Here is a 25417-nt window from a genome sequence, read left to right on the forward strand (position 1 = left end):
AGTCATAAAATTAAAATAATGTTAAAAACCACGTAGTGTTGTAATTAAACTTCATAATATTCTGTGGAACTCTTGTTCAGTAGAGTCCAATGAGAGATGAATTATGTCTGAAATATATAAATAAATACGAAATAGAAATAGGAAATTATCAAATGTAAAAGTGTAATCGGATTGGATAATTGAAAGTACTCACGTCGTTTGAAATGGCAACTGTATAGATCCCTATAAAACATCCTATGTTTGAAGTAGTTATCTGTAATGAAAATAACAAATAAATAAAAATTTTGAACAATTTGAAAAACTAATTGCAAGACTAAATTATGGACGTACTTACATAGACGTGAGACGACCTGCTGCTGTTGGAACTGTAGCTAGAATGACGCGGGGGAAGTGTGTGTTCATGTAAACAACCAACGCGGAAGAATATTGCATAGTTATGGGGTTAGAGGTTGTACAGGGGATTCCGGATTTGAGTCAAATTTTCATTAAGAATGCTGTTCTCTATTTGAATCTGTTTTGCAATATAATATTCCTCTGCAGAATTTATCAATTTAGTATCTATTCCTGATTTTAATATTTTGAAAGTTTTATGTGTTGGGCCTAATTCATGTCCAGTATCTATTAAATGGGTTGCATATGTGGATTTCTTATGGTTATGTTTGAAATCAGAAATGTGCTCATTGTATCTAATTTTGAAATTTCTTTTGGTTTGTCCTCTATATTTTTCCTTGTGTGTAAAACATTCCAATCTGTAAATACCATTATTGTGGAGTTTATTAACTTTTTGAAGTCTATTGTTTAAATTGTTATTGAGTTTATTAGTTGGTTTATGTGCTATGTAAATATTTTCTTTTTTAAAAAAGTTAGCTAATTGCTAGATATATATTTACTATATGTTAAACTGAAATGTTTTTTGTTGGTATTGTTTTGTTTTGTTAACGTAGGTATAACTTATTGCTTAGTTTTTTTTCCCTTGTTCTTATTTATTAATTTCTTAATGAAATTAGTACTGTAACCATTTTCGTTGGCTATTTGTATTATTTTATTATATTCTTTCTTGTAATTGTTTTTGCTTAGTGGAAAATGTATTAATCTTCCAGCCAGGTCATAAGTTGGTGATCCACCGACGTTTCGAGGATGTTCATCTTCCTCATCTTCAGGGTTAAGTGATATCTGAGGGTACCTAGCTCCTTAATTTATAGTGCCACAGGGCACTCTGGCACTTTAAATTAAGGAGCTAGATACCCTCTGATATCACTTAACCCTGAAGATGAGGAAGATGAACATCCTCGAAACGTCGGTGGATCACCAACCTGGCTGGAAGCCCGAGAAAATTTCGATTTATCACGTCGCCAGGAAAGCTTCAGTAGTTATGTATTAATCTATTAATCATGTAATTGAAGTTACTTAGTTTATGTGCAGTAGGATGTTCTGAATTTATGGGAATACTATGGTTGGTGGTTCCGGGTTTTCTGTAAATATTAAATTCTAATCTATTTTTATGTTTTTTTATAATGATGTCTAAAAAATGAATCATATTATTGACTTCAATTTCTTGTGTGAATTTCAAGTTATTATGCGAGTTATTGAAAGATTCTAATATTTGTTCATTAATTTGTTGGCTTTCGTAAATTATTAAAGTATCATCTACGTATCTATTGTAAAATTTAACATTGTGTGTTTTTAGAATATTATTAACTTCCTTATCTTCAATATCTTGAATAAATATCTCGGCAAGTAAACCGGATAAGGGATTGCCCATAGCTAATCCTTTATGTTGTGTATATATTTTATTGTTAAACTGAAAATAATTCTGTTTGGTTACAATGTATAATAGTTTAATTATTTTATCTATTATAGATTTTTGTATATTGTTATTAAGTAGTTTTTTCTCTATTATGTCAAGAGTTTCTTTTATGGGAATATTAGTATATAAATTTTCTATATCTGGTGATAACATTTTGGTGTTTTTTGTAATCTTTAAATTTTGAAGTTTGTTAATTAATTGACTGGAATTTTTTGTTGTGTATAAATGTTGTAATTTCAAAGCAGATTTTAGAAAACGTTGGAGAAATTTGCATATTTTATAATTTAGAGAATTTATACAATTTACTACTGGTCTCATTGTTATGGGGTTTTTATGTGTCTTGGGTAAGGTTTTCATAGATAGAATTTTTGGATTTTGGTTGATATATTTAAACATTTCATTTGGTGGGATAATATCTGGCATCGTTTTCAAAGCGGCTCTAATTTCTTTTTCATAAATATATATAGGATCATTTTTAATTTCTATAATTTCATTTTTCTCAAAAAATTCTAAAGTTTTGTTGCAATATTGTTCTTTATCTAAAATTACTACAGCATTGGATTTATTGGCTTTTACTTGGACTAAGTTATTATCATTGAATTTTTACTGTAAGTTATTTAATTTACGTTTTATTTGTTTGGCTTTTTTTAATTGTTTTTCTGTTTTGGAATTGTTTTTGTAGTCTTTTATTAACTTTGCAGTTTGATGTCTGAGAAAATCTTTATTTGGGTGGGCACAATTCTGTATTATTGTTTCTGTTTCAATTACTAATGTATCTAATGTCTGGTTTATATTAGGTTGAGGAAAATTATATTTGTAACCCAGATTCAAAACGTTAACTTCTTCTTGTGTGAATTCTACATCGGTTAAATTAATTATCCTGTTAGGTTTTGGATTCTGTTGTTCAATATCATGTTTAATTTCAACTTTATTTACAAGATTATCTAATTTCTTATTCAAATTATTGTACTTATTTTCCATTAATGAATGGATGTTTTCATTAATTTCTAGGTCGACAAGAGGCCATGTCTGTCCAAAAGTCTTTGAAATTATTAAATATAGTTCATATAATTGTACGTTTATGTTTTCTTTCTTTTTATACAAAAACTAGATCTGATTTTTTATCCAATTTATTTGTGCAGTTGTTTTAGTCTCTATCGCGGTTTTTGTTTTTGATTTAATTCCAATCGTGGTATATTTGGGAATAACTTTGTTTTCTAAGCATTTACGATTAAACCAAATATTAGTTATCGTATTATGAAGTTTAATTTTACAATAGAGATATCGCTTGTAGATATTTGTGTGACTCACATTCATTAACTTAGAAAGCATGATGGAAATATTCAGATTGTCAATTAATACAGATAAACACAATATAATATTTGTTACTCAGTCAAATGACACATCAGTGTAAAATAATGACTTATATTATATGGTCATTAAGTTTTATATACATGAATTACAAATTGCAAACGTTTTCGCCCATTCAGGCATCTTCAGGCACAAATACAATATCTCAATATCAAACTGTGTAGCCATTACATTGGTGGTAGATAATCTGTTTAAGATTAATGATGAACAAAACATCTCCATAATTAAAATGTAATATTACAAGTCATAAAATTAAAACAATGTTAAAAACCACGTAGTGTTGTAATTAAACTTCATAATATTGTGTGGAACTCTTGTTCGGTAGAGTCCAACGAGATATGAATTATGTCTGAAATATATAAATAAATACGAAATAGAAATAGGAAATTATCAAATGTAAAAGTGTAATTGGATGGGATAATTGAAAGTACTCACGTCGTTTGAACGTGGCAACTGTATAGATCACTATAGAACATCAAAATTTTGAAGAATTTGAAAAACTAATTGGAAGACTAAATTATAGACGTACTTACGTAGATGTGAGACGACCTGCTGCTGTTGGAACTGTAGCTAGAATGACGCGGGGGAAGTGTATGTTCGTGTAAACAACTAACGCAGAAGTATATTGCGTAGTGATGGGGTTAGAGGTTGTACAGGGGATTCCGGATTTGATTCAAATTTTCGTTAAGAATGCTGTTCTCTATTTGAATCTGTTTTGCAATATAATATTTCTCTGCAGAATTTATCAATTTAGTATCTATTCCTGATTTTAATATTTTGAAAGTTTTATGTGTTGGACCTAATTCATGTCCAGTATCTATTAGATGGGATGCGTATGTGGATTTCTTATGGTTATGTTTGAAATCAGAAATGTGCTCATTGTATCTAATTTTGAAATTTCTTTTGGTATGTCCTATATATTTTTCCTTGCGTGTAAAACATTCCAATCTGTAAATACCATTATTGTGGAGTTTATTAACTTTTTGAAGTCTAGTGTTTAAATTGTTATTGAGTCTATTAGTTAGTTTATGTGCTATGTAAATATTTTCTTTTTTAAAAAAGTTAACTAATTTGCTAGCTATATATTTATTATATGTCAAACTGAAATGTTTTTTTGTTGGTATTGTTTTGTTTTGTTAACGTAGATATATTGCTTAGTTCGTTTTTCCATTTGTTCTTATTTATTAATTTCTTAATCAAATTAGTACTGTAACCATTTTCGTTGGCTATTTGTATTATTTTATTATATTCTTTCTCGTAATTGTTTTTGCTTAGTGGAAATTGTATTAATCTATTAATCATGTAATTGAAGTTCTTAGTTTATGTGCAGTAGGATGTTCTGAATTTATGGGAATAATATGGTTGGTGGTTCCGGGTTTTCTGTAAATATTAAATTCTAATCTATTTTTATGTTTTTTTATAATGATGTCTAAAAAATGAATCATATTATTGACTTCAATTTCTTGTGTGAATTTCAAGTTATTATGCGAGTTATTGAAAGATTCCAATATTTGTTCATTAATTTGTTGGCTTTCGTAAATTATTAAAGTATCATCTACGTATCTATTGTAAAATTTAACATTGTGTGTTTTTAGAATATTATTAACATCCTTATCTTCAATATCTTGAATAAATATCTCGGCAAGTAAACCGGATAAGGGATTGCCCATAGCTAATCCTTTATGTTGTGTATATATTTTATTGTTAAACTGAAAATAATTCTGTTTGGTTACAATGTATAATGGCTTAATTATTTTATCTATTATAGATTTTTCTATATATTGTTATTAAGTAGTTTTTTCTCTATTATGTCAAGAGTTTCTTTTATGGGAATATTAGTATATAAATTTTCTATATCTAGTGATAACATTTTGGTGTTTTTTGTAATCTTTAAATTTTGAAGTTTGTTAATTAATTGACAGGAATTTTTTGTTGTGTATAAATGTTGTAATTTCAAAGCAGATTTTAGAAAACGTTGGAGAAATTTGCATATTTTATAATTTGGAGAATTTATACAATTTACTATTGGTCTCATTGTTATGGGGTTTTTATGTGTCTTGGGTAAGGTTTTCATAGATGGAATTTTTGGATTTTGGTTGATATATTTAAACATTTCATTTGGTGGGATAATATCTGGCATTGTTTTCAAAGTGGTTCTAATTTCTTTTTGATAAATATCTGTAGGATCATTTTTAATTTCTATAATTTGATTTTTCTCAAAAAATTCTAAAGTTTTGTAGCAATATTGTTCTTTATCTAAAATTACTACAGCATTGGATTTATTGGCTTTTACTTGGACTGAGTTATTATCATTGAATTTTTTCTGTAAGTTATTTAATTTACGTTCTTTTTGTTTGGCTTTTCTGAATTGTTTTTCTGTTATGGAATTGTTTTTTGTAATCTTTTATTAACTTTGCGGTTTGATGTCTGAGAAAATCTTTATTTGGGTGGGCACAATTCTGTATTATTGTTTCTGTTTCAATTACTAATGTATCTAATGTCTGGTTTATATTAGGTTGAGGAAAATTATATTTGTAACCCAGATTCAAAACGTTAACTTCTTCTGGTGTGAATTCTACATCGGTTAAATTAGTTATCCTGTTAGGTTTTGGATTCTGTTGTTCAATATCATATTTAATTTCAACTTTCTTTACAAGATTATTTAATTTCTTATTCAAATTATTGTACTTATTTTCCATTAATGAATGGATGTTTTCATTAATTTCTAGGTCGACGAGAGGCCATGTCTGTCCAAAAGTCTTTGAAATTATTAAATATAGTTCATATAATTGTACGTTTATGTTGTCTTTCTTTTAAACAAAAACTTGATCTGATTTTTTATCCAATTTATTTATGCAGTTGATTTAGTCTTTATCGCGGTTTTTGTTTTTGATTTGATTCCAATCGTGGCATATTCCCAAATATATTAGGTTGAGGAAAGTTATATTTGTAACCCAGATTCAAAACGTTAACTTCTTCTTGTGTGAATTCTACATCGGTTAAATTAATTATCCTGTTAGGTTTTGGATTCTGTTGTTCAATATCATGTTTAATTTCAACTTTATTTACAAGATTATCTAATTTCTTATTCAAATTATTGCACTTATTTTCCATTAATGAACGTATCTTTTCATTAATTTCGAGGTCGACGAGAGGCCATGTCTGTCCAATGTTTTACATGTAAGTGAAAATATATAGGACAAACCAAAAGAAATTTCAAAATTAGATACAATGAGCACATTTCTGATTTCGAACATAACCATAAGAAATCCACATACGCATCCCATCTAATAGATACTGGACATGAATTAGGTCCAACACATAAAACTTTCAAAATATTAAAATCAGGAATAGATACTAAATTGATAAATTCTGCAGAGGAATATTATATTGCAAAACAGATTCAAATAGAGAACAGCATTCTTAATGAAAATTTGGCTGAAATCCGGAATCCCCTGTACAACCTCTAACCCCATCACTACGCAATATCCTTCTGCATTAGTTGTTTACACGAACACACACTTCCCCCGCGTCATTCTAGCTACAGTTCCAACAGCAGCAGGTCATCTCACGTCTACGTAAGTACGTCCATAATTTAGTCTTCCAATTAGTTTTTCAAATTCTTCAAAATTTTGATTTATTTATTATTTTCATTACAGATAACTACTTCGAACATAGGATGTTTTATAGTGAGCTATACAGTTGCCACGTTCAAACAACGTGAGTACTTTCAGTTATCAAATCTGATTACACTTTTACATTTGATAATTTCCTATTTCTATTTCGTATTTATTTATATATTTCAGACATAATTCATCTCTCATTGAACTCTACTGAACAAGAGTTCCACAGAATATTATGAAGTTTAATTACAACACTACGTGGTTTTTAACATTGTTTTAATTTTATGACTTGTAATATTACATTTTAATTATGGAGATGTTTTGTACATCATTAATCTTAAACAGATTATCTACCACCAATGTAATGGCTACACAGTTTGATATTGAGATATTGTATTTGTGCCTAAAGATGCCTGAATGGGCGAAAACGTTTGCAATTTGTAATTCATGTATATAAAACTTAATGACCATATAATATAAGTCATTATTTTACACTGATTTGTCATTTGACTGAGTAACAAATATTATATTGTGTTTGTCTGTATTAATTGACAATCTGAATACTTCTATCATGCTAAGTTAATGAATGTGGGTCACACAAATAACTACAAGTGATATCTCTATTGTAAAATTAAACTTCATAATATGATAGCTAATATTTGGTTTAATCGTAAATGCTTAGAAAACAAAGTTATTCCGAAATATGCCACGATTGGAATTAAATCAAAAACAAAAACCGCGATAAAGACTAAAACAACTGCACAAATAAATTGGATAAAAAATCAGATCAAGTTTTTGTATAAAAAGAAAGAAAACATAAACATACAATTATATGAACTATATTTAATAATTTCAAAGACTTTTGGACAGACATGGCCTCTCATCGACCTAGAAATTAATGAAAAGATTCATTCATTAATGGAGAATAAGTACAATAATTTGAATAAGAAATTAGATAATCTTGTAAATAAAGTTGAAATTAAACATGATATTGAACAACAGAATCCAAAACCTAACAGGATAATTAATTTAACCGATGTAGAATTCACACAAGAAGAAGTTAACGTTTTGAATCTGGGTTACAAATATAATTTTCCTCAACCTAATATAAACCAGACATTAGATACGTTAGTAATTGAAACAGAAACAATAATACAGAATTGTGCCCACCCAAAAAAGATTTTCTCAGACATCAAACCGCAAAGTTAATAAAAGATTACAAAAAACAATTCCATAACAGAAAAACAATTCAGAAAAGCCAAACAAAAAGAACGTAAATTAAATAACTTACAGAAAAAATTCAATGATAATAACTCAGTCCAAGTAAAAGCCAATAAATCCAATGCTGTAGTAATTTTAGATAAAGAACAATATTGCAACAAAACTTTAGAATTTTTTGAGAAAAATCAAATTGTAGAAATTAAAAATGATCCTTCAGATATTTATCACAAAGAAATTAGAACCACTTTGAAAACAATGCCAGATATTATCCCACCCAATGAAATGTTTAAATATATCAGTCAAAATCCAAAAATTCCATCTATGAAAACCTTACCCAAGACACACAAATACCCCATAACAATGAGACCAGTAGTAAATTGTATAAATTCTCCAAATTATAAAATATGCAAATTTCTCCAACGTTTTCTAAAATCTGCTTTGAAATTACAACATTTATACACAACAAAAAATTCCAGTCAATTAATTAACAAACTTCAAAATTTAAAGATTACAAAAAACACCAAAATGTTATCACTAGATATAGAAAATTTATATATACTGGGGACAGAACATCTAGAAGCTTGGAGACGGTTACTTTTACTGTCCGACCACCCCCTCCTCCCGCACTAGCAGGTATACGGTACCATTCAGCTGCAAAACATTTTCTGAACAGACGTTATTGTATTGTGAGAGCGTAGCTGGATCAGTGAAAGTAGATGGTCAAAGTTTTCAGTTTGTAGTGCAACGAACAATTCTGCTGTGTGTGAGATCTTCTGTAGTGACGTAACCGAAGCCTCTAGTTGTTCTGTCCCCGGTATACTAATATTCCCATAAAAGAAACTCTTGACATAATAGAGAAAAAAACTACTTAATAACAATATACAAAAATCTATAATAGATAAAATAATTAAACTATTATACATTGTAACCAAACAGAATTATTTTTAGTTTAACAATAAAATATATACACAACATAAAGGATTAGCAATGGGCAATCCATTATCCGGTTTATTTGCCGAGATATTATTCAAGATATTGAAGATAAAGAAGTTAATAATATTCTAAAAACACACAATGTTAAATTTTACAATAGTTACGTAGATGATACTTTAATAATTTACGAAAGCCAACAAATTAATGAACAAATATTAGAATCTTTCAATAACTCGCATAATAACTTGAAATTCACACAAGAAATTGAAGTCAATAATATGATTCATTTTTTAGACATCATTATAAAAAAACATAAAAATAGATTAGAATTTAATATTTACAGAAAACCCGGAACCACCAACCATATTATTCCCATAAATTCAGAACATCCTACTGCACATAAACTAAGAACTTCAATTACATGATTAATAGATTAATACAATTTCCACTAAGCAAAAACAATTACGAGAAAGAATATAATAAAATAATACAAATAGCCAACGAAAATGGTTACAGTACTAATTTGATTAAGAAATTAATAAATAAGAACAAATGGAAAAACGAACTAAGCAATATATCTACGTTAACAAAACAAAACAATACCAACAAAAAACATTTCAGTTTAACATATAATAAATATATAGCTAGCAAATTAGTTAACTTTTTTAAAAAAGAAAATATTTACATAGCACATAAACCAACTAATAGACTCAATAACAATTTAAACACTAGACTTCAAAAAGTTAATAAACTCCACAATAATGGTATTTACAGATTGGAATGTTTTACACGCAAGGAAAAATATATAGGACAAACCAAAAGGAATTTCAAAATTAGATACAATGAGCACATTTCTGATTTCAAACATAACCATAAGAAATCCACATACGCATCCCATCTAATAGATACTGGACATGAATTAGGCCCAACACATAAAACTTTGAAAATATTAAAATCAGGAATAGATACTAAATTGATAAATTCTGCAGAGGAATATTATATTGCTAAACAGATTCAAATAGAAAACAGCATTCTTAATGGAAATTTGACTCAAATCCGGAATCTCCTGTATAACCTCTAACCCCATCACTACGCAATATCCTTCCGCGTTAGTTGTTTACACGAACACACACTTACCCCGCGTCATTCTAGCTACAGTTCCAACAGCAGCAGACATAATTCATCTCTCATTGGACTCTACTGAACAAGAGTTCCACACAATATTATGAAGTTTAATTACAACACTACGTGGTTTTTAACATTATTTTAATTTTATGACTTGTAATATTACATTTTAATTATGGAGATGTTTTGTACATCATTAATCTTAAACAGTTTATCTACCACCAATGTAATGGCTACACAGTTTGATATTGAGATATTGTATTTGTGCCTGAAGATGCCTGAATGGGCGAAAACGTTTGCAATTTGTAATTCATGTATATAAATCTTAATAATACTTAATAAAACTTAATAATATAAGTCATTATTTTACATTGATTTATCATTTGACTGAGTAACAAATATTATCTTGTGTTTATCTGAAATATTTAGTTAATAATTCTAACACAACAAAACAAGTGTCACTTTCTTTTTCATAATTAGTCTCTTCCACACCATAGAAAGCAATGTTATTTCTTCTGATTTCAATTTCCCATCTCCTCACTATTGCTTTTAACACAACCTGCTCTTGAATAACCTCTTTTAACTTCTTTTCCACTTCATTATACATGTTAACTAGTGTATCTAAGTCATTTGAAACGTTTTTTAGTAGAACACTTGCCTTCTGTCCGTCTTCTCTTGTTTCTTTCATGTAGTTTCTCAATTCTCTTTGAAACAATTCGTCAGTGTTGTCTCTTCTTTCCCTAGAGCCTGGCCCCAGGTTTAACTCCATAGTTCCAATGATTAATTAATAGGATTGATAAAACAGCTGTGCTCAGCAATATATTGAATCTATCCGTCACTACAGCGTTTTCACATTTTGTATGCCTGTGGTAATGCTCTGCATTATAGCCTCCGATCCGCCCCCTGTAGGAAACTAGGTCATCGCCCATAACTTCTTCACACACGCTAACCTACTTATAGACACTGTTTACCACTCGAACGCTCTCTTCAACTGCACTTTGTGAACTTATTATTATTATTATTATTATTATTATTATTATTATTATTATTATTATTATTATTATTATTAAATACTGTCTGTTTACAATTTTTCTTTATTAATAATTTTTCTCAATAATACAATATATCAAAATGATATATTTGTTGGATTGTGGTTGTTTTCTTTGATGTCAAATAAGTTTTGATCAGTTTAAGTTTGGAAAGCATGTAGCCATTTATATTAGCAACTTATGGTATTCACATATTCTTGTTTCTGTGCTATCCTCACATCTGTCATTGGCACTTCCATATCTGCTCTCATTTTCGTACAGTATCCATAGACAGGTCCTGAAAATAAAAATAATTTTGCTTCAGTGTGGGGCCCAATTGGGATAAATCGGTTCAATCGGCTTAAAGCCAGCCTGGAAACATTAATTAATTGAACGATATTAAGTAAAAATTACTACTAAGTACTGTGCACTTGTATCCTTCTGCTTTAATAATAGTAATAGTAGTAATAATAATAATAATAATAATAATAATAATAATAATATTTCAATGTGAAAATATTTAATCCTTAAGATTATTATTATTATCAGTTATCACTATCATCATTGCTATCCCTGTTTTCTTTATTTTTTCTTGTATTACCGCGATGAGAGCTCTATAGTGTTCTTTTGATTCTGTTGACCCTCTATAGGGCTTGAACTTAATTTGTTTTATTTTCATCAGTGTTTGTATTTCTTTTTTGTATTTATATGTGCTATCAGGTAGGATGGAAGAGAAGGTCTTGTGGCCTTAATCCTGTCAGATTAAATAAATACATTATTATTATTATTATTATTATTATTATTATTATTATTATTATTATTATTATTATTATTATTATTATTATTATTATTATTATTATTATTATTATTATTATTATTATTATTCAATGACTGGGAGTCCCGGATTGTCATTGGAATGGGTGGCTTAGATTTTTCAAGTGTTTTCTGAATAATCTCTGTATAATGTCTTCAAATTCCAGTTCAATGGTAGTTATGGGGATATTAAAGGAGAGGAAAATCGTGCAAATTATGAAAAAAAATATTAAGATTTTTATGAAATATGAACATTATATCTCCTACAGTGGTGAATGGAAATAAAACAAAATAGACTAACTCCAAATCATTATCTGAATCCAACTAGTCATTTTTATCATCTATATTACTTTCCTAACTGTTACTCTCCTTGCTGTTCCTACTTCATGTGGAAGGGAACAGAAAAATTCGTGATGGACAGGTGGAATGAATGAAAGTGAGTCCAGAAGATTCTGATATTTTGCGAGTTTAATCTGTGGTGATTCTTTGTAGAAAGAAGAAAAGGTGATGCTCCTTTGGCAGGTTTTTTTTACATTATAAGTTTCAAAATCATATTGCTCATTAAAACAAGTCTTGTAGAACATTGACTTCTTTTCTAAATCGAAGCATAACATCTTTAGGATATCTTTTACTGAATCCTTCAATGCAGCGAATCATCTTACACATTTACGACTCTTCCTTTCACCCGAAGTGTCTTCACCATGAGAATATCAGACGTTTCTGGGACAACATATTCCCCATCACTATCATCCTCAACACCATAAGATAAGTCTGAAGTCACACTCAAGTTAATAAATTTGGTGTCTTATAAACAAGGAATTGTCCTGACACTTTAAAACACTGCGTAGAACTTTTATTTCAATGTGTTATTTCATATAACACACTTAGATAATAGTTCTGTAGTGCTCGGGAAAAGTGACACAAGTCAGTTTCCACAAACCTTTTTTGATAATTTATTGACAACTTACGGAACATCTGTTCGCTTGGAAAAAAACACATAGGTATTCCTTCCATTACAATAATTCATACAGAAAAAAATCAAATCGACATAAACCAGTGTAAGTGTCAATAAATTATCAAAAAAGGTTTGTGAAAACTGACTTATGTCACTTTTCCCAAGCACTGCAGAGTTAAAACATTTATTACAAAAAAAAAAAAAAGTAAAAAGTCATATAAATAATGAAAATAATAGGAAACACAGAATTTATTTTTTATTTTAGTAGGTTATTTTACGATGCTTTATCAACATCTTAGGTTATTTAGCATCTGAATGAGATGAAGGTGATAATGCCGGTGAAATGAGTTCGGGGTCCAGCACCGAAAGTTACCCAGCATTTGCTCATATTGGGTTGAGGGAAAACCCCGGGAAAAACCTCAACCAGATAACTTGCTCCGGATGGGAATCGAACCCGTGCCACCTAGTTTCACAGCCAGATGCGCTAACCATTACTCCACAGGTGTGGACGAAACACAGAAGTAGCATGATCATTAATACGAATATAACCTATAATCCATTATCATATCCATTTATTAATAAAAACAGAGAACAGATAGATTATAACTTAGCCTATTTTCATCATTCATTCTGACCTTTTCAAATAACTAGAGTTAAATAATTTTTTGCTTCTGCTAAATTGATATTGCTTAAAACAGTCAAACAACAAAGTTTTAGAATTAGACCTAATGTTACAAAACAACAAAACAGATTCCTCTTAAATGTAACGAAAGAGAATATCACTTCCAGTTTGATTCATTTGTTTAAAACAAATTGCAGAGGCAAAGTGATACAAGTGTACATGTATCTCTTTGCTGCCAACAGTTTTATATGCTTTAGCTTACCCTGGATGCACTTGACTCATTTTTTAAGACATTATGTGTCTTGAAGAAGATGGTTATCACAATGTTACTGTTGCCTTTCTTTCCAAAGTCTCTCTCTCTCTCTCTCTCTCTCTCTCTCTCTCTCTGGTTCACAAAGAGTATTAAACCTGTATAAACCCCTGCCATAGTTATGCGATCTAGAGCACCTGACTGTCACGCAGATGGACAATGTTGCAGATGGGGTTTTTCTCGGAATCTGTATTATTTTCAAACAAATTGTAAATTTTTAAAACCTCACTTTAGAAAAAAAAAAATGTTTCAAACAAAAGTTACCCAATTTGTTGAGGAGAACCAGAATATACGAGTACAATAAAATTTCCATTATTCCATTCAAGATATCAGACCTACTACCTCTAGCCCCATTATGGAATTTGAAAGGCCCCCTCTTCTGTAACGAGATTTGGGAAAAACATTTAATTTTATTCATTCATTTAAGAGACACTGCTAATTGGGATTTTCCGTTCTCTGATCAGGTCAAAAAACCCTGATAGAACTTATTTTTAACCCTTGCAGTGAATTTCAGTGACGTCCGAAGGACCTAACTAGTCAAATCCACTCTCCTCACCTTCATACTAGAACCCCTGGGATCTCTTAAGATGCGAAAGGTAGAAAGCAGTGGGAAGCTATCGCATTTACCGTTTCCAAGAAAAACTGCGAACATGGCATATGGTTGGGTCACTGCCTATTGAAGGATGCACTGGAGAAGAAACTGCCTATTGAAGGATGCACTGGAAGGAATGGTGAACGGAAGAAGAGTTCGGGGCAGAAGAAGATATCAGATGATAGACGACATTAAGATATATGGATCATATGTGGAGAGAGGAAGGCAGAAAATAGGAAAGAATGGAGAAAGCTGGGTTTGCAGTGAAAGACCTGCCTTTGAGCAGAATACTATGAAATTAAATAAAATGAAATATTTATATCAAAATTCAAGTCTTGTAGTCGTCATCTTTATTTGTCATTGGGATTATGAGAATTCCACCTCAGAAGTGGAATTTTTTTACTGTTAGAATAGCAGAATCTAAAACAATCTGTATTCACCATATCTGTAAGCACTAGAAACTAATCAACTAATCATTCAGATTATAAGTCCATATTATCTGTACACAAAGTAGTAAATATGTATGAAGAGAAGTGTAAGGTTAGAGTGATGTACTATATATATATATATATATATAGTACATCACTCTAACTTTATATATATATATATATATATATATATATATATATATAGAAAAAGAAATTGTTTGTCTATTCATTTATTGTGTCATTTATTTTCTCTTGTTTTATAGATTAACCTGCCATGATTTGGTCCTGCAGTGAGTGAGCTTATAAAAATACTAAACCTTTCTAAGAAGAAATTGCATTGGGATAATCCTCATGAGTATCACTTCAAATTCTAGTGTACAAGTACAAGCCGATAGCATTGGCAGCAGCTGATGAACTCTTTAAAACAAATCCTTATGGTTGGTTGGTCAGTCATACTTTAATTGGTTATATTTTTAAATATTTATATTAATGCAATAGGAATGACGTAATGTATTCCATAATCTCCAATACTATTTCTCAGAAACAGAACAGATTCTTATGAGTGTTTATAAAGTAAATAAAGGCAGTAAATTAGCAAATATTGCTGACACACATACATCTACGAGGCCTGTCTAAAATGTATCCGACCTTAAATTTTCCCACGCAAAGTAGTGATTCTAAGGCGGCGCCACTGTGCACGGTGGAAGGAGGAACCGTAATGCACATGCTTGAATTTTTTCACCGCATTCCAGTCACTGACTGGTGGTCGCCAAGTAAGGTGCTCTTCTAAGTGTTTGTCGGATTTAGTTTTCTCGCAAGATGACTGAACGAATTGAGCAAAGATACTGCATCAAATTTTGTCGAAAGCTTGGTGATTCTCAAAGTCAAACAATTCGTAAGATTCACCAGGTGTTTGGGGAAGATGCGATGGGTGTAACACAAATTAAGGAATGGTTCAACCGATTCAAAGATGGCTGCACATCAGTGGAGAGTGAGCAGCGTTGTGGCAGGCCCCAAACTGCTCTGAGTGCAGCTGTTGTTGAGAGGGTGCAAAATTTGGTGATGGCAGATCGTCGTTTGACCATGCGGGAGATTGCCGAAGAGGTTGGAGTGAGTAAAGATTCTGCACATGCAATTTTGCGTGATGATTTGAACATGAACCGAGTGGCTGCGAAATTCGTGCCCAAGTTGTTGTCCCTGGAACAAAAAGACCTCCGTCGTGACGTTGCACAGGACCTTCTGGACACCGCCAACACTGATCCTGGGTTTCTGAACACCGTGATAACTGGAGATGAGTCATGGGTGTACGGGTATGACCCAGAAACAAAAAGACAGTCGTCGCAATGGAAGCATCCCGAGTCTCCAAGGCCGAAGAAAGTGCGGCAGGTGCGAAGCAAAATCAAGGTGATGCTGACTGTTTTCTTTGATGTCCGTGGAATTGTGCATCACGAATACACACCAGAAGGACAAACGGTGACAAAGGAGTACTATCACGATGTTCTCCGGCGACTCCATGATGCAGTTTGGCGCAAAAGACCAGACATGTGGACGGCGAACAACTGGCACTTGCATCACGACAACGCCCCCGCACATTCATCCCAATTGATCCACACTTTCTTGGCAAAACATGGAATTACAACCGTTCGCCAACCTCCCTACTCTCCAGACCTGGATCCTTGCGACTTCTGGTTGTTTCCAAAATTGAAGACACCACTGAAAGGATCCCGTTTTGAGAGTAGAGAAGAGATAATGCGGAACGCGATGACGGAGCTGAACACCATTCCAAAAGAAGACTTCCAGAGGTGTTTCTGGCATGGAAGGATCGGTGGGCTAAGTGTGTGCAAGCACAAGGGGCCTACTTTGAAGGGGATTAGGGTCCCAACCCCGTCAGGTATTTGAAATATTTTTTCTGGCTAAAGGTCGGATACTTTTTAGACAGGCCTCGTATGTTTCAAAGTCCCAAAAGACTGTGAGTAAGCAACTTGTTGCAACTTTTGGGATAGAAAACAAATTTGTGATACCAACACAAATCAGTAATAGACACTATTAAAGTAGCTGTTACAAAGGGGTGGTGGAATAAGAAATGTAACGTAACATATGTGTTTTCTGATGCCTAACATCTGTAACAAATGTTTACATATATCTGTGATTGCTTGAAACGGTGATATTCATTTTATCAATGATAGTTAACCGTGCAGAACAATTGGTATTAATTTTCTTATCATTAAATTAATGAATATTTAGGGATTACAATCCATTTTTACTGAAGTGGTTATGTTCAAATTTCTAGAGATTTAGACTTTACAACATTGAAATCCCTGTTATGGATATTGTCAAAATGATTTTAGATACTTAGTGGTACAGATGTAATAGGACAATAATATTATTGGAGTATTCTTGACAGAATTATTCACCTCTTTCGTGAAGAACATGCTATTGAGTTACAAAACAAAACAATGTCCTTTTGTGTGTAATGTTATATTCTGACAGAAAGTAATTACAACAATGTTTCACAGTGCTTTGCTTCAGCTTCAATACATTTTTGCACAGAGGTGCAACATTACTCTTAGATAATTCGTGATCAGGCATTAACAATTTTTCGTTTCAGTTCTACAACCAACCAACCAACCAAGGTTTTTCTGCAGTTTTTATGAACCCCCAGAAAATAGAGTCCAGAGGAGTAAGATCAGGTCATCAGACAGTATATTCAACTTATCATTGCGTGATCCACTGCTGAGGAAAATGTTTGTCTAACAAATTGCATGCAACAATGCTGAAATGTGGTGGCGCACCATGTTGTTAGAACCACATTTGGTCAATGTTTTGCCAGTTAACTACTGCTGGAAGAAAGTCATCATTGAGCTACGTCACATGCCCTTAACTCTCGCCTTTCACTGTTTTGAAAAAAGGATGTGCACACAAGATATGTAGCACATCAGACTGTCATGCCTGCAATATTGACGTCTTTTTTAATTTCACCATGAGGATTATGAGAAGCCCAATAAGACAGTTGTGCCTATTGACATATTATTGACATGGTCATTCAATTTAAGTGTCGCTTCATCCATCCAGAAAATTCTTTCAAGAAAATTGTCATGCTCTGCACATTTTCCTAGAATTGTTTCACAAAACTGCGTTCTCTTTCTGTATCACCATCATTAATTACGTCCATTAAATGGGGATGAAATGGATCAAGTCAGAGCTCATGAACCCTCCTTTGAATTGATCTTCTTGAAATGCCAAGATCTTGTGAAGAACGCCTAGTAGACTTACTTGGACTTTGCATGAACGAAGCTTCAATTATTGTTTTCTTCAGTGTTGATGGACTTGTATCTTCCAGCTTTTTGTTGTTCAGATTGCTTGATGAGATTGAACACTGTGTTACATTTTATAACCCAATGAAATTCCTCTTCAAACTGGTGGCATGAACCACTCTTGTTAAGAGAATTGTGAAACGTTTTCATGTCAAAGATGCACTCTTTAGTTCTCGTTCATTGTTAACCACCATCGGTCATAATTGCTGTCAGTCACTAAAGTTTCTGGAAAAGACAAATAATATTGTCCTATTACGTCCATGCCATCTGTGGTCATAATTTTTTGGTAATAAAAATGACCATTTTGTGTCATTTGTATTATAAAAACAAACTTTTTAATATAACTGTTCATGTAAATAAATACTGATACAGTAGAATCCCTCTTAACCAGCACCAATGGGACCAGGCAAGTTCCGGGTACGAGATTTTGCCAGATAATTGAATAAGTATTTTAAGAAATTACCTGTTCATATTCTATGATGCCAACCTGTTAAATTGCAGCCATATGAAGCTTATTTCTTAGTCACTTGATCATAACTAAATAACATAAAACTGTGTGGATTTTCTTTATTAAAACACATCACTTACACTAATTTTCAGTTCTAATATTCACTGAACCATCTTTGTTTTGTTTGAAGCCCTTAGGCGAGGTTTTCTTCGCACATGCTAGTGTTTTTATAGGAAAACACCTCCGTAATAAACCAGTTTCACTGACGTTATGTATTTGTTCCATACTAACATTACTCTCAGACACAATTTTCTGGAACTGATTAATAAATTGATCTGTGGACACTTCGTTGACACTCCTTTGTTCACCGGACACATCTGGTTTTCGGATTTCATGTCTCTCTTTGAATCTGTTAAGCTACCCAATGGAAAATTCACACTCACCTTGCAGTTTCAGTTTCTGGTGCAGTTCCTGGACTTTTTGTTGTACATCTGCCCAGAAATGGACTTTCCGTGAGATCTTTTAATTCGAACAATTTATATAGAACATTATCTAATTCTTCACAGTGAGACTGATGTACAGTTTTTCGATTTTCCGCAACTTTCGTAGATTCAGTGTTACTTATGAATCGCCAGAGTTGATTGCCTTGTTTCTTTATATCGTATAAAGTTGAACTTCCAACTTTATATTTGTCCATTAATTTGGATCTACTAACTCCTCTCTCCATTTTCCCGAGTAATTCAGTCTTTTGCTTCAGTGTGAGGATGTTCCTATTGTGCTTAGCAGTAGTAGCAATGATGCTATCTACACAGGAATGAAACTTTTACATGCTATAGTGGGAGTAACTGTGACTCTCTTGTTGTAGGTGCTGTTTGCGATACTCCTAGCACTCGGTAGCTACCCCGCCAAAAGTTGTTGTTGTTGTTTTCTAATGCCAGGCATTTGACAATAAAGTCATTTGACCTCTTGCACTCCAATATTTTTCAAAGATATTGTCATGGTTAGCCACTGATACACAGATTTTGAGATGTTCTGAATCCATTTCTTGATTTGAGTTGCACAATGGACAGTTAGGAGACTGATATATTCCATTTCTATGCAGATGCTTGGCCAAACAGTCATGGCTTGTTGCCAATCTAAATGCAGCTACAGACGATTTGCGTGGTAAATCGGGAATCAACTGTGGATTATGATGCAGAGAGTTCCATTTTTTCCCTTGAGATTGTGTTATCAAATTTTGTTTGTTGAAGTCTAAGTATGTAGATTTAATAAATCTTTTCACAGAGTAATACGTAGATTTAGTAACAGGTCTGTAAGTAGCAGAGGGGCGTTCCTGGGGGGGTGTAGTATATCTATTACTGCATTCCTCTTAGGTTTCAACAGGATACCTAGACCCGCTAGGGAACACCGCCTGCATGTGCAGGTGTCCATAACCGGCTTAAATTGTGGAACAGCAGCTGGTAAGTGCCTGGGGAAGCCGTGGGATGGTTGGCCTCCATGTACCCGAAGCAATACCAGTGTAACAATAAACTTCTCTAAGGGGCCCGACCTTGGTTTGGCACCTTCAGTCACTCGACCGGGGTAGATGCCCCCGGTGCAACACGGATGTGGTAGGTCAACAGGCCACCAGGAGTTTTCACACAGAATTTCACACTTTCCTATTTAGACTCATCCAACATCCCCTCGAAATGAGCGAGTTAATGTGGTAAATTTAAAGATATTGTCTCTGCGTATGGTTTGCAAGGCCCAAGTGGCAACTAACCAATGCTACCCGATCTACAGCAGGAACATAACAGGATTTTCTGTCAATGTTTTCACTTGTGAACAATATAAAGACATAATAGGGTTTTCTGTCTGTTTTCACGCGTGAATAATGTAAAGAGTAAACACAATATGCGGCATGTGCGATCTACAAAAACCACTCACGTCTTCATCAGACTCTTCCCTTTCGCATGAATGACTTTTTTTTTTTTTTTGGCCTAGCCAAAAGTGCTCGTTTTGGTATTGCCGTTTATTTGGGTGCTAGATAAGAGGGATTTTACTGTACTTTGATTAATGGAAGAAGCCTTTACAGTTTACATACAATATAATATATGCAGATATCCGTATTTCTCATTTTTGTATAGAATACACAGTAGTTTTGAACAGAAATATATTTACCGAAAATGCTGGAAAGTGAATTAATTCAAACGAAGTGATCATTTTTATGCACCACTGGCTTTATTTATCATAATGTTATTTATCATAACATTTCGTTTCTTTTAAATATTAATTTTTTTCTCAGTTATTTTACCCAGTAATTTTTATAATAGATTTTCAGTGCATTGCAGTGTGAAGTAATTGTTTGCCAAACTAAGTGACAGTGAGAGAGGAGTAACTGTGACAAGAACAAGCAGTCAAGAGTGAAACTCTAAGATGTAATAAATTACATAGTCATTAAGTAATATTAATATATCGTTTAATTTATTATGTTATGAGAGGTAGATTAACAGTTCCCAGAAGCAAAGTTCTTTTGGCAAAAAATAGTTTTCATTGTTGCTTTGAACAAAAACAACAGCTGAGAGGTTGATTTTGGTTATGTTGAAGCTTTTGTGGGACAAAGTGTGCATGTAAATCCCTTTTTTTGGGGGCGGATATCTTGCATTTAAATGAAATTTAGTTTGACTGTGCACTTAAACCAATGTGCACATAACATAACATAACATATTATAACATAACATAACATAACATGACTTGTAATTAAAATATACGAGTAATTAATATTCATAAATACTGTTGTTACCTTACTGACATTTTTGCGACATTTTCAATATAATTAATAATATAATATGTGTATATATATTTTTAAAATACCTCACAACACACTGTGGATCAGTTGTGTTTGAGAATTATTCTTAATATATAGAGAAATTTTTTTCTTGAATGTAAGAGATTTTTCTTATTATAAAGAAATCAGACTTTCACAATAACTTGTATATGATGTCGTTATTTCTTCTGTCTTGGTTGTTTTAGATCTTGCTTCCAATTAGAGTGAGTGAGAGCTAACAAAAAGTTATAGCTGCCCTTTCTAAGGGTTACCATGAAGATATAGTCTACTAATCAATCAAGATAATATTTTAATTTATGTGTGCTAATAATTTTTAAATGCATAGTATAATAATTGTATTTATTTTACGTAAAGATTTTTTTGTGGTCCTACAGAATACATGTTATGGTAACAATTAATATTAGAGGAAAAAAATTCGCTCCGGCACCAGGGATCGAACCCGGGATGTCGACATACATGCCCAACTTGGAGTCAGGCCACAAAGGGAAAAAGCACTGGAGGAGAGAGGTACGATCCGGTGCTGTGGATTGGACTTCGGCGTAGCTCAATGGTGAGAGCACTTGGTATGTAAAACCAAGGACCCGGGTTCCATCCCCTGCGCCGGAGCAAATTTTTCTCTATTATTAATTGTATTTGTTTTGTTTATGTAACTTTTGAATGGTCAGCTATCATTTTAAATACGTTATTCCATTTTGATTTTTAAGAATATTTAATTATTTAATGCAAAGGCTTTGACTGGAGTCATTAGCCAAACAATGATGTTAAAAAGTACAAATATAAATGCAAATAAAACACAGACAGTAAGCATAACACTAAATACTAAAGCTAATAACAAATTGCTATCAACAGTTTATCATTCTATCTCTGGCTTCCCTATATCTATCCACAAAACCACTAACTGAAAGGGATGGGCAACACATTATATAGTTGGAGTCGATATCAGGAGTATGGAGTATGGCGCAGCATGCATCGTGGGCGAGCTAAAATTTCAAGTCAGTGAAGATGATCAGCCAAGCAGTCCTGGCCTGTTGCCTCGCGAAATTTTACAACAGCTTCTCTTCTAGGCCAATCCGGCAGGGAAGATATTACGACATCCTTCAAGCGTTTATCCTTAATTTCTTCTGTCAGGTTGTGATGGAAAGCTTCTTTTACTCTCCAGTACATGTTTGTGGCTGGGCAATTCCATTGTCATGGGTGTAACGTCTGCACTTCTAGCACAGAAGTATAGATTGCTAAATCTTAAAAATTAAATCTACAAAAATTAATAAATTGCACAGTGATATTATTTCAATTGCTACAAGTTTTCACCCAAAGTTTGAATGTGTGATATGAGGTAGTTTTTGACTTATTCAGCAGCAAAGTTCTGTCACAGGTTTGACACTTTTGGGACAGTGCATAGGGTACTCTAACAAACAAGTCAATTTTTTTGCGGTTTTTATTGGAATTTTAATTTAAAAGTACTTTAGTATTACTCTACATAGTTAATTCGATAGAATGACTTATTGGCTACATTTGAAAGACATAGCAGTTATTTAGTTAAAATGAGTTCCTTCTGTTATGGGAGTGACAGCGTGCAATATTTTGGTCTATGGATGACTAATAGGTTCGAAATGAAGAACAATATCACACTAAAGACATTTTTCTGAAACTGGAACATAAACTTATGTATTGAAACTATTAAAAATACATAAACTCTTAAAACCAATATTACATTTTTTTTTTTTTTCTCTGTAGCCTCTTAATACAAGTACTTTATTGTTACAAAAAATAATAGCTAAGTCACAATTATTTCTATGGTGTTCGGGTAAAGGGAGATAAGTTATTTTTTGTGCAGATGGAATTTTGTTCCCCAGATGAACACAACAAGTTAAATTATATAAGTGAGTGTGCAAAAATCAAAAGAATACAGCAATTGATGTGTTTTATTTGTATAGAAAATTATTTACAGTAAGGGTTACAAGTTTAATTTTCATTTACCTCCAAACTCATTTTTATTACTTATCTCCCTTTACCCAAATAACACAGATTTATCCTCTTTCATAAACATTTACTGGCAAGAAAATTCATATAACAACTGAATTTCAGAATGTTTTAGAGTAGGAGATGGTAATACAGCAGATATTTGATCATAGCTGATATGAGGGGGTCCGGGCAATAAATTGCCAAGCCACATTTTTACACTTTTGAGATAATGCAAGTTGAATGTTTGATCAAATCCTCAAATCACAGAAAAAGTTAAATTTTGATTCTATAGATATAATTAATTTCCCTGATACATTTTTAATGAAAATATGAAATATACTGTACACATTTTTTATGATTTTATATTACAAATTTATATTTTAATGTATAATGTATACTGTTCTGTAGCTTGACACTGTCTTGGTCAGAAGACTTACTAATTATATAGTGTGAAGTTTTATTGACATTAGAAATGTTATATTTTCAACTATTATTTACCATTTTTAAGACAGAGAAACTTGATATTAATTTCGTTACTTCTCAAAAGACAAACAGTAACCTAAAATATAGGGTATTTCAAAAAGTCAGTTCAAATATTAAACCCCTATAAATATTATAATATTTGAGATAGGGAAAAAACAAAAACATCACAGTGTGGGCAAACAACGGGGTTTACAAAACATTGGGAAGATGTCCGCTGTTCTCTTGTTCAACGTACAGCATTCTGACTGTGACACCATGCACAGCATTTTGCAGATGATGTCTTGGAATATTGGTAATTTCTTGCGAGATGACATCTTTAGGGTTGTTGGATGTGTTAGGAAAACTCGTTCTTTAAGGTAACCCCACAACCAAAAGTCGGTCGGATTGAAATCTGGAGATCGCGGAGGTCACATTGTTGGAAAGTGCTTACTGATGACTTTGGTCGAAAAACGAACCTCAATTACGCGTGTTAACTCCACCATTAATTTTTATTAAGTTACTTTACGACGCTTTATGAACATCTTAGGTTATTTAGCGTCTGAATGAGATGAATGTGATAATGCCCGTGAAATGGGTCTGGGATCCAGCACCGAAAGTTACCCAGTATTTGCTCATATTGGGTTGAGGGGAAAACCCCAGGTAACTTGCCCTGACCGGGAATCGAACCCGGGCCACCTGGTTTCCCGACCAAATGCGTTAACCTTCACTCCACTGGTGTGGGCAATACTGGAATAAAACAGACTGTTACAGTAAATGGGGAGTACTACTGCAGCATGTTACAGAACTTCGTCATCCCTAGACAGAGGAATCACGATATGGAAAACATAATCTTCATGCAAGATGGCGCTCCACCCCGCATCTTTATCCCTGCAAAAAAATTACGCAGATGTTTGGCGATTGTGTCATCAGTAGGCACTTTCCAACAATGTGGCCTCCACGATCTCCAGATTTCAATCCGGCCGACTTTTGGTTGTGGGGTTACCTTAAAGAACGAGTTTTTCTGACACATCCAACAACCCTACTGCAACTGAAAGATGCCATCTCGCAAGAAATTGCCAATATTTCAAGACGTTATCTGCAAAATGCTGTGCATGTTGTCGCCGACAGAATGCTATACATTGAACAAGAGAATGACGGACATCTTCCCAATGTTTTGTAAACCCTGTTGTTTGCCCAGCACTGTGATGTTTTTTGTTTTTTCCCTATCTCAAATATTATAATATTTATAGAGGTTTAATTTTTAAGCTGATTTTTGAAACAATATTTTAATAATGAATTTTTTTTTTCCAGAAATAAAATACCATATTATAAAAGTCAAATTAGTTCATATGTTTATACTACTCAAAAATCTACTTGATGGTAATTCAATAATATGGTAATGCACTCATATAAATATTAAATATTTAAGACAAGAGAATGCCAAGCAACATATTGCAAAAATTTAGGGCAAGAAAATGCCAAGCAACAATTTTAAATTTAAGAATATCTTGACTCACATAAGGTAATAAAAGGAACAAAACGTTAGACATTAATGGACAGTATTATTACTTTAAAT

At 32.4% G+C, this 25417-nt stretch overlaps 1 protein-coding gene across 12 annotated transcripts in view; it reads left to right on the forward strand.

Moving 5' to 3' along the window:
- Positions 1 to 23118, forward strand: part of LOC138700107 (T-complex protein 11-like protein 1) — a 137149-nt gene extending 114031 nt beyond the window's left edge. For 9 of the 12 annotated variants that reach the window (XR_011332206.1, XR_011332205.1, XR_011332204.1 and 6 more), the window contains one exon: positions 15092 to 23118. Coding sequence is in view for 1 of the 12 variants with exons in the window: in XM_069826431.1 (XP_069682532.1) it covers positions 15092 to 15096 (5 nt within the window). In the remaining 11 variants the exon portion in view is untranslated. Of the gene's footprint in view, positions 1 to 6837; positions 6899 to 6984; positions 7326 to 14312; positions 14898 to 15091 lie in introns of those variants that run through there. The other 3 variants (XR_011332209.1, XR_011332208.1, XM_069826427.1) reach the window with 3 other exon arrangements.
- The last annotated feature ends 2299 nt before the right edge of the window (positions 23119 to 25417 follow it).

The sequence above is a fragment of the Periplaneta americana genome, chromosome 5 (assembly GCF_040183065.1).
Source record: "Periplaneta americana isolate PAMFEO1 chromosome 5, P.americana_PAMFEO1_priV1, whole genome shotgun sequence".
Classification (NCBI taxonomy): Eukaryota; Metazoa; Arthropoda; class Insecta; order Blattodea; family Blattidae; genus Periplaneta; species Periplaneta americana.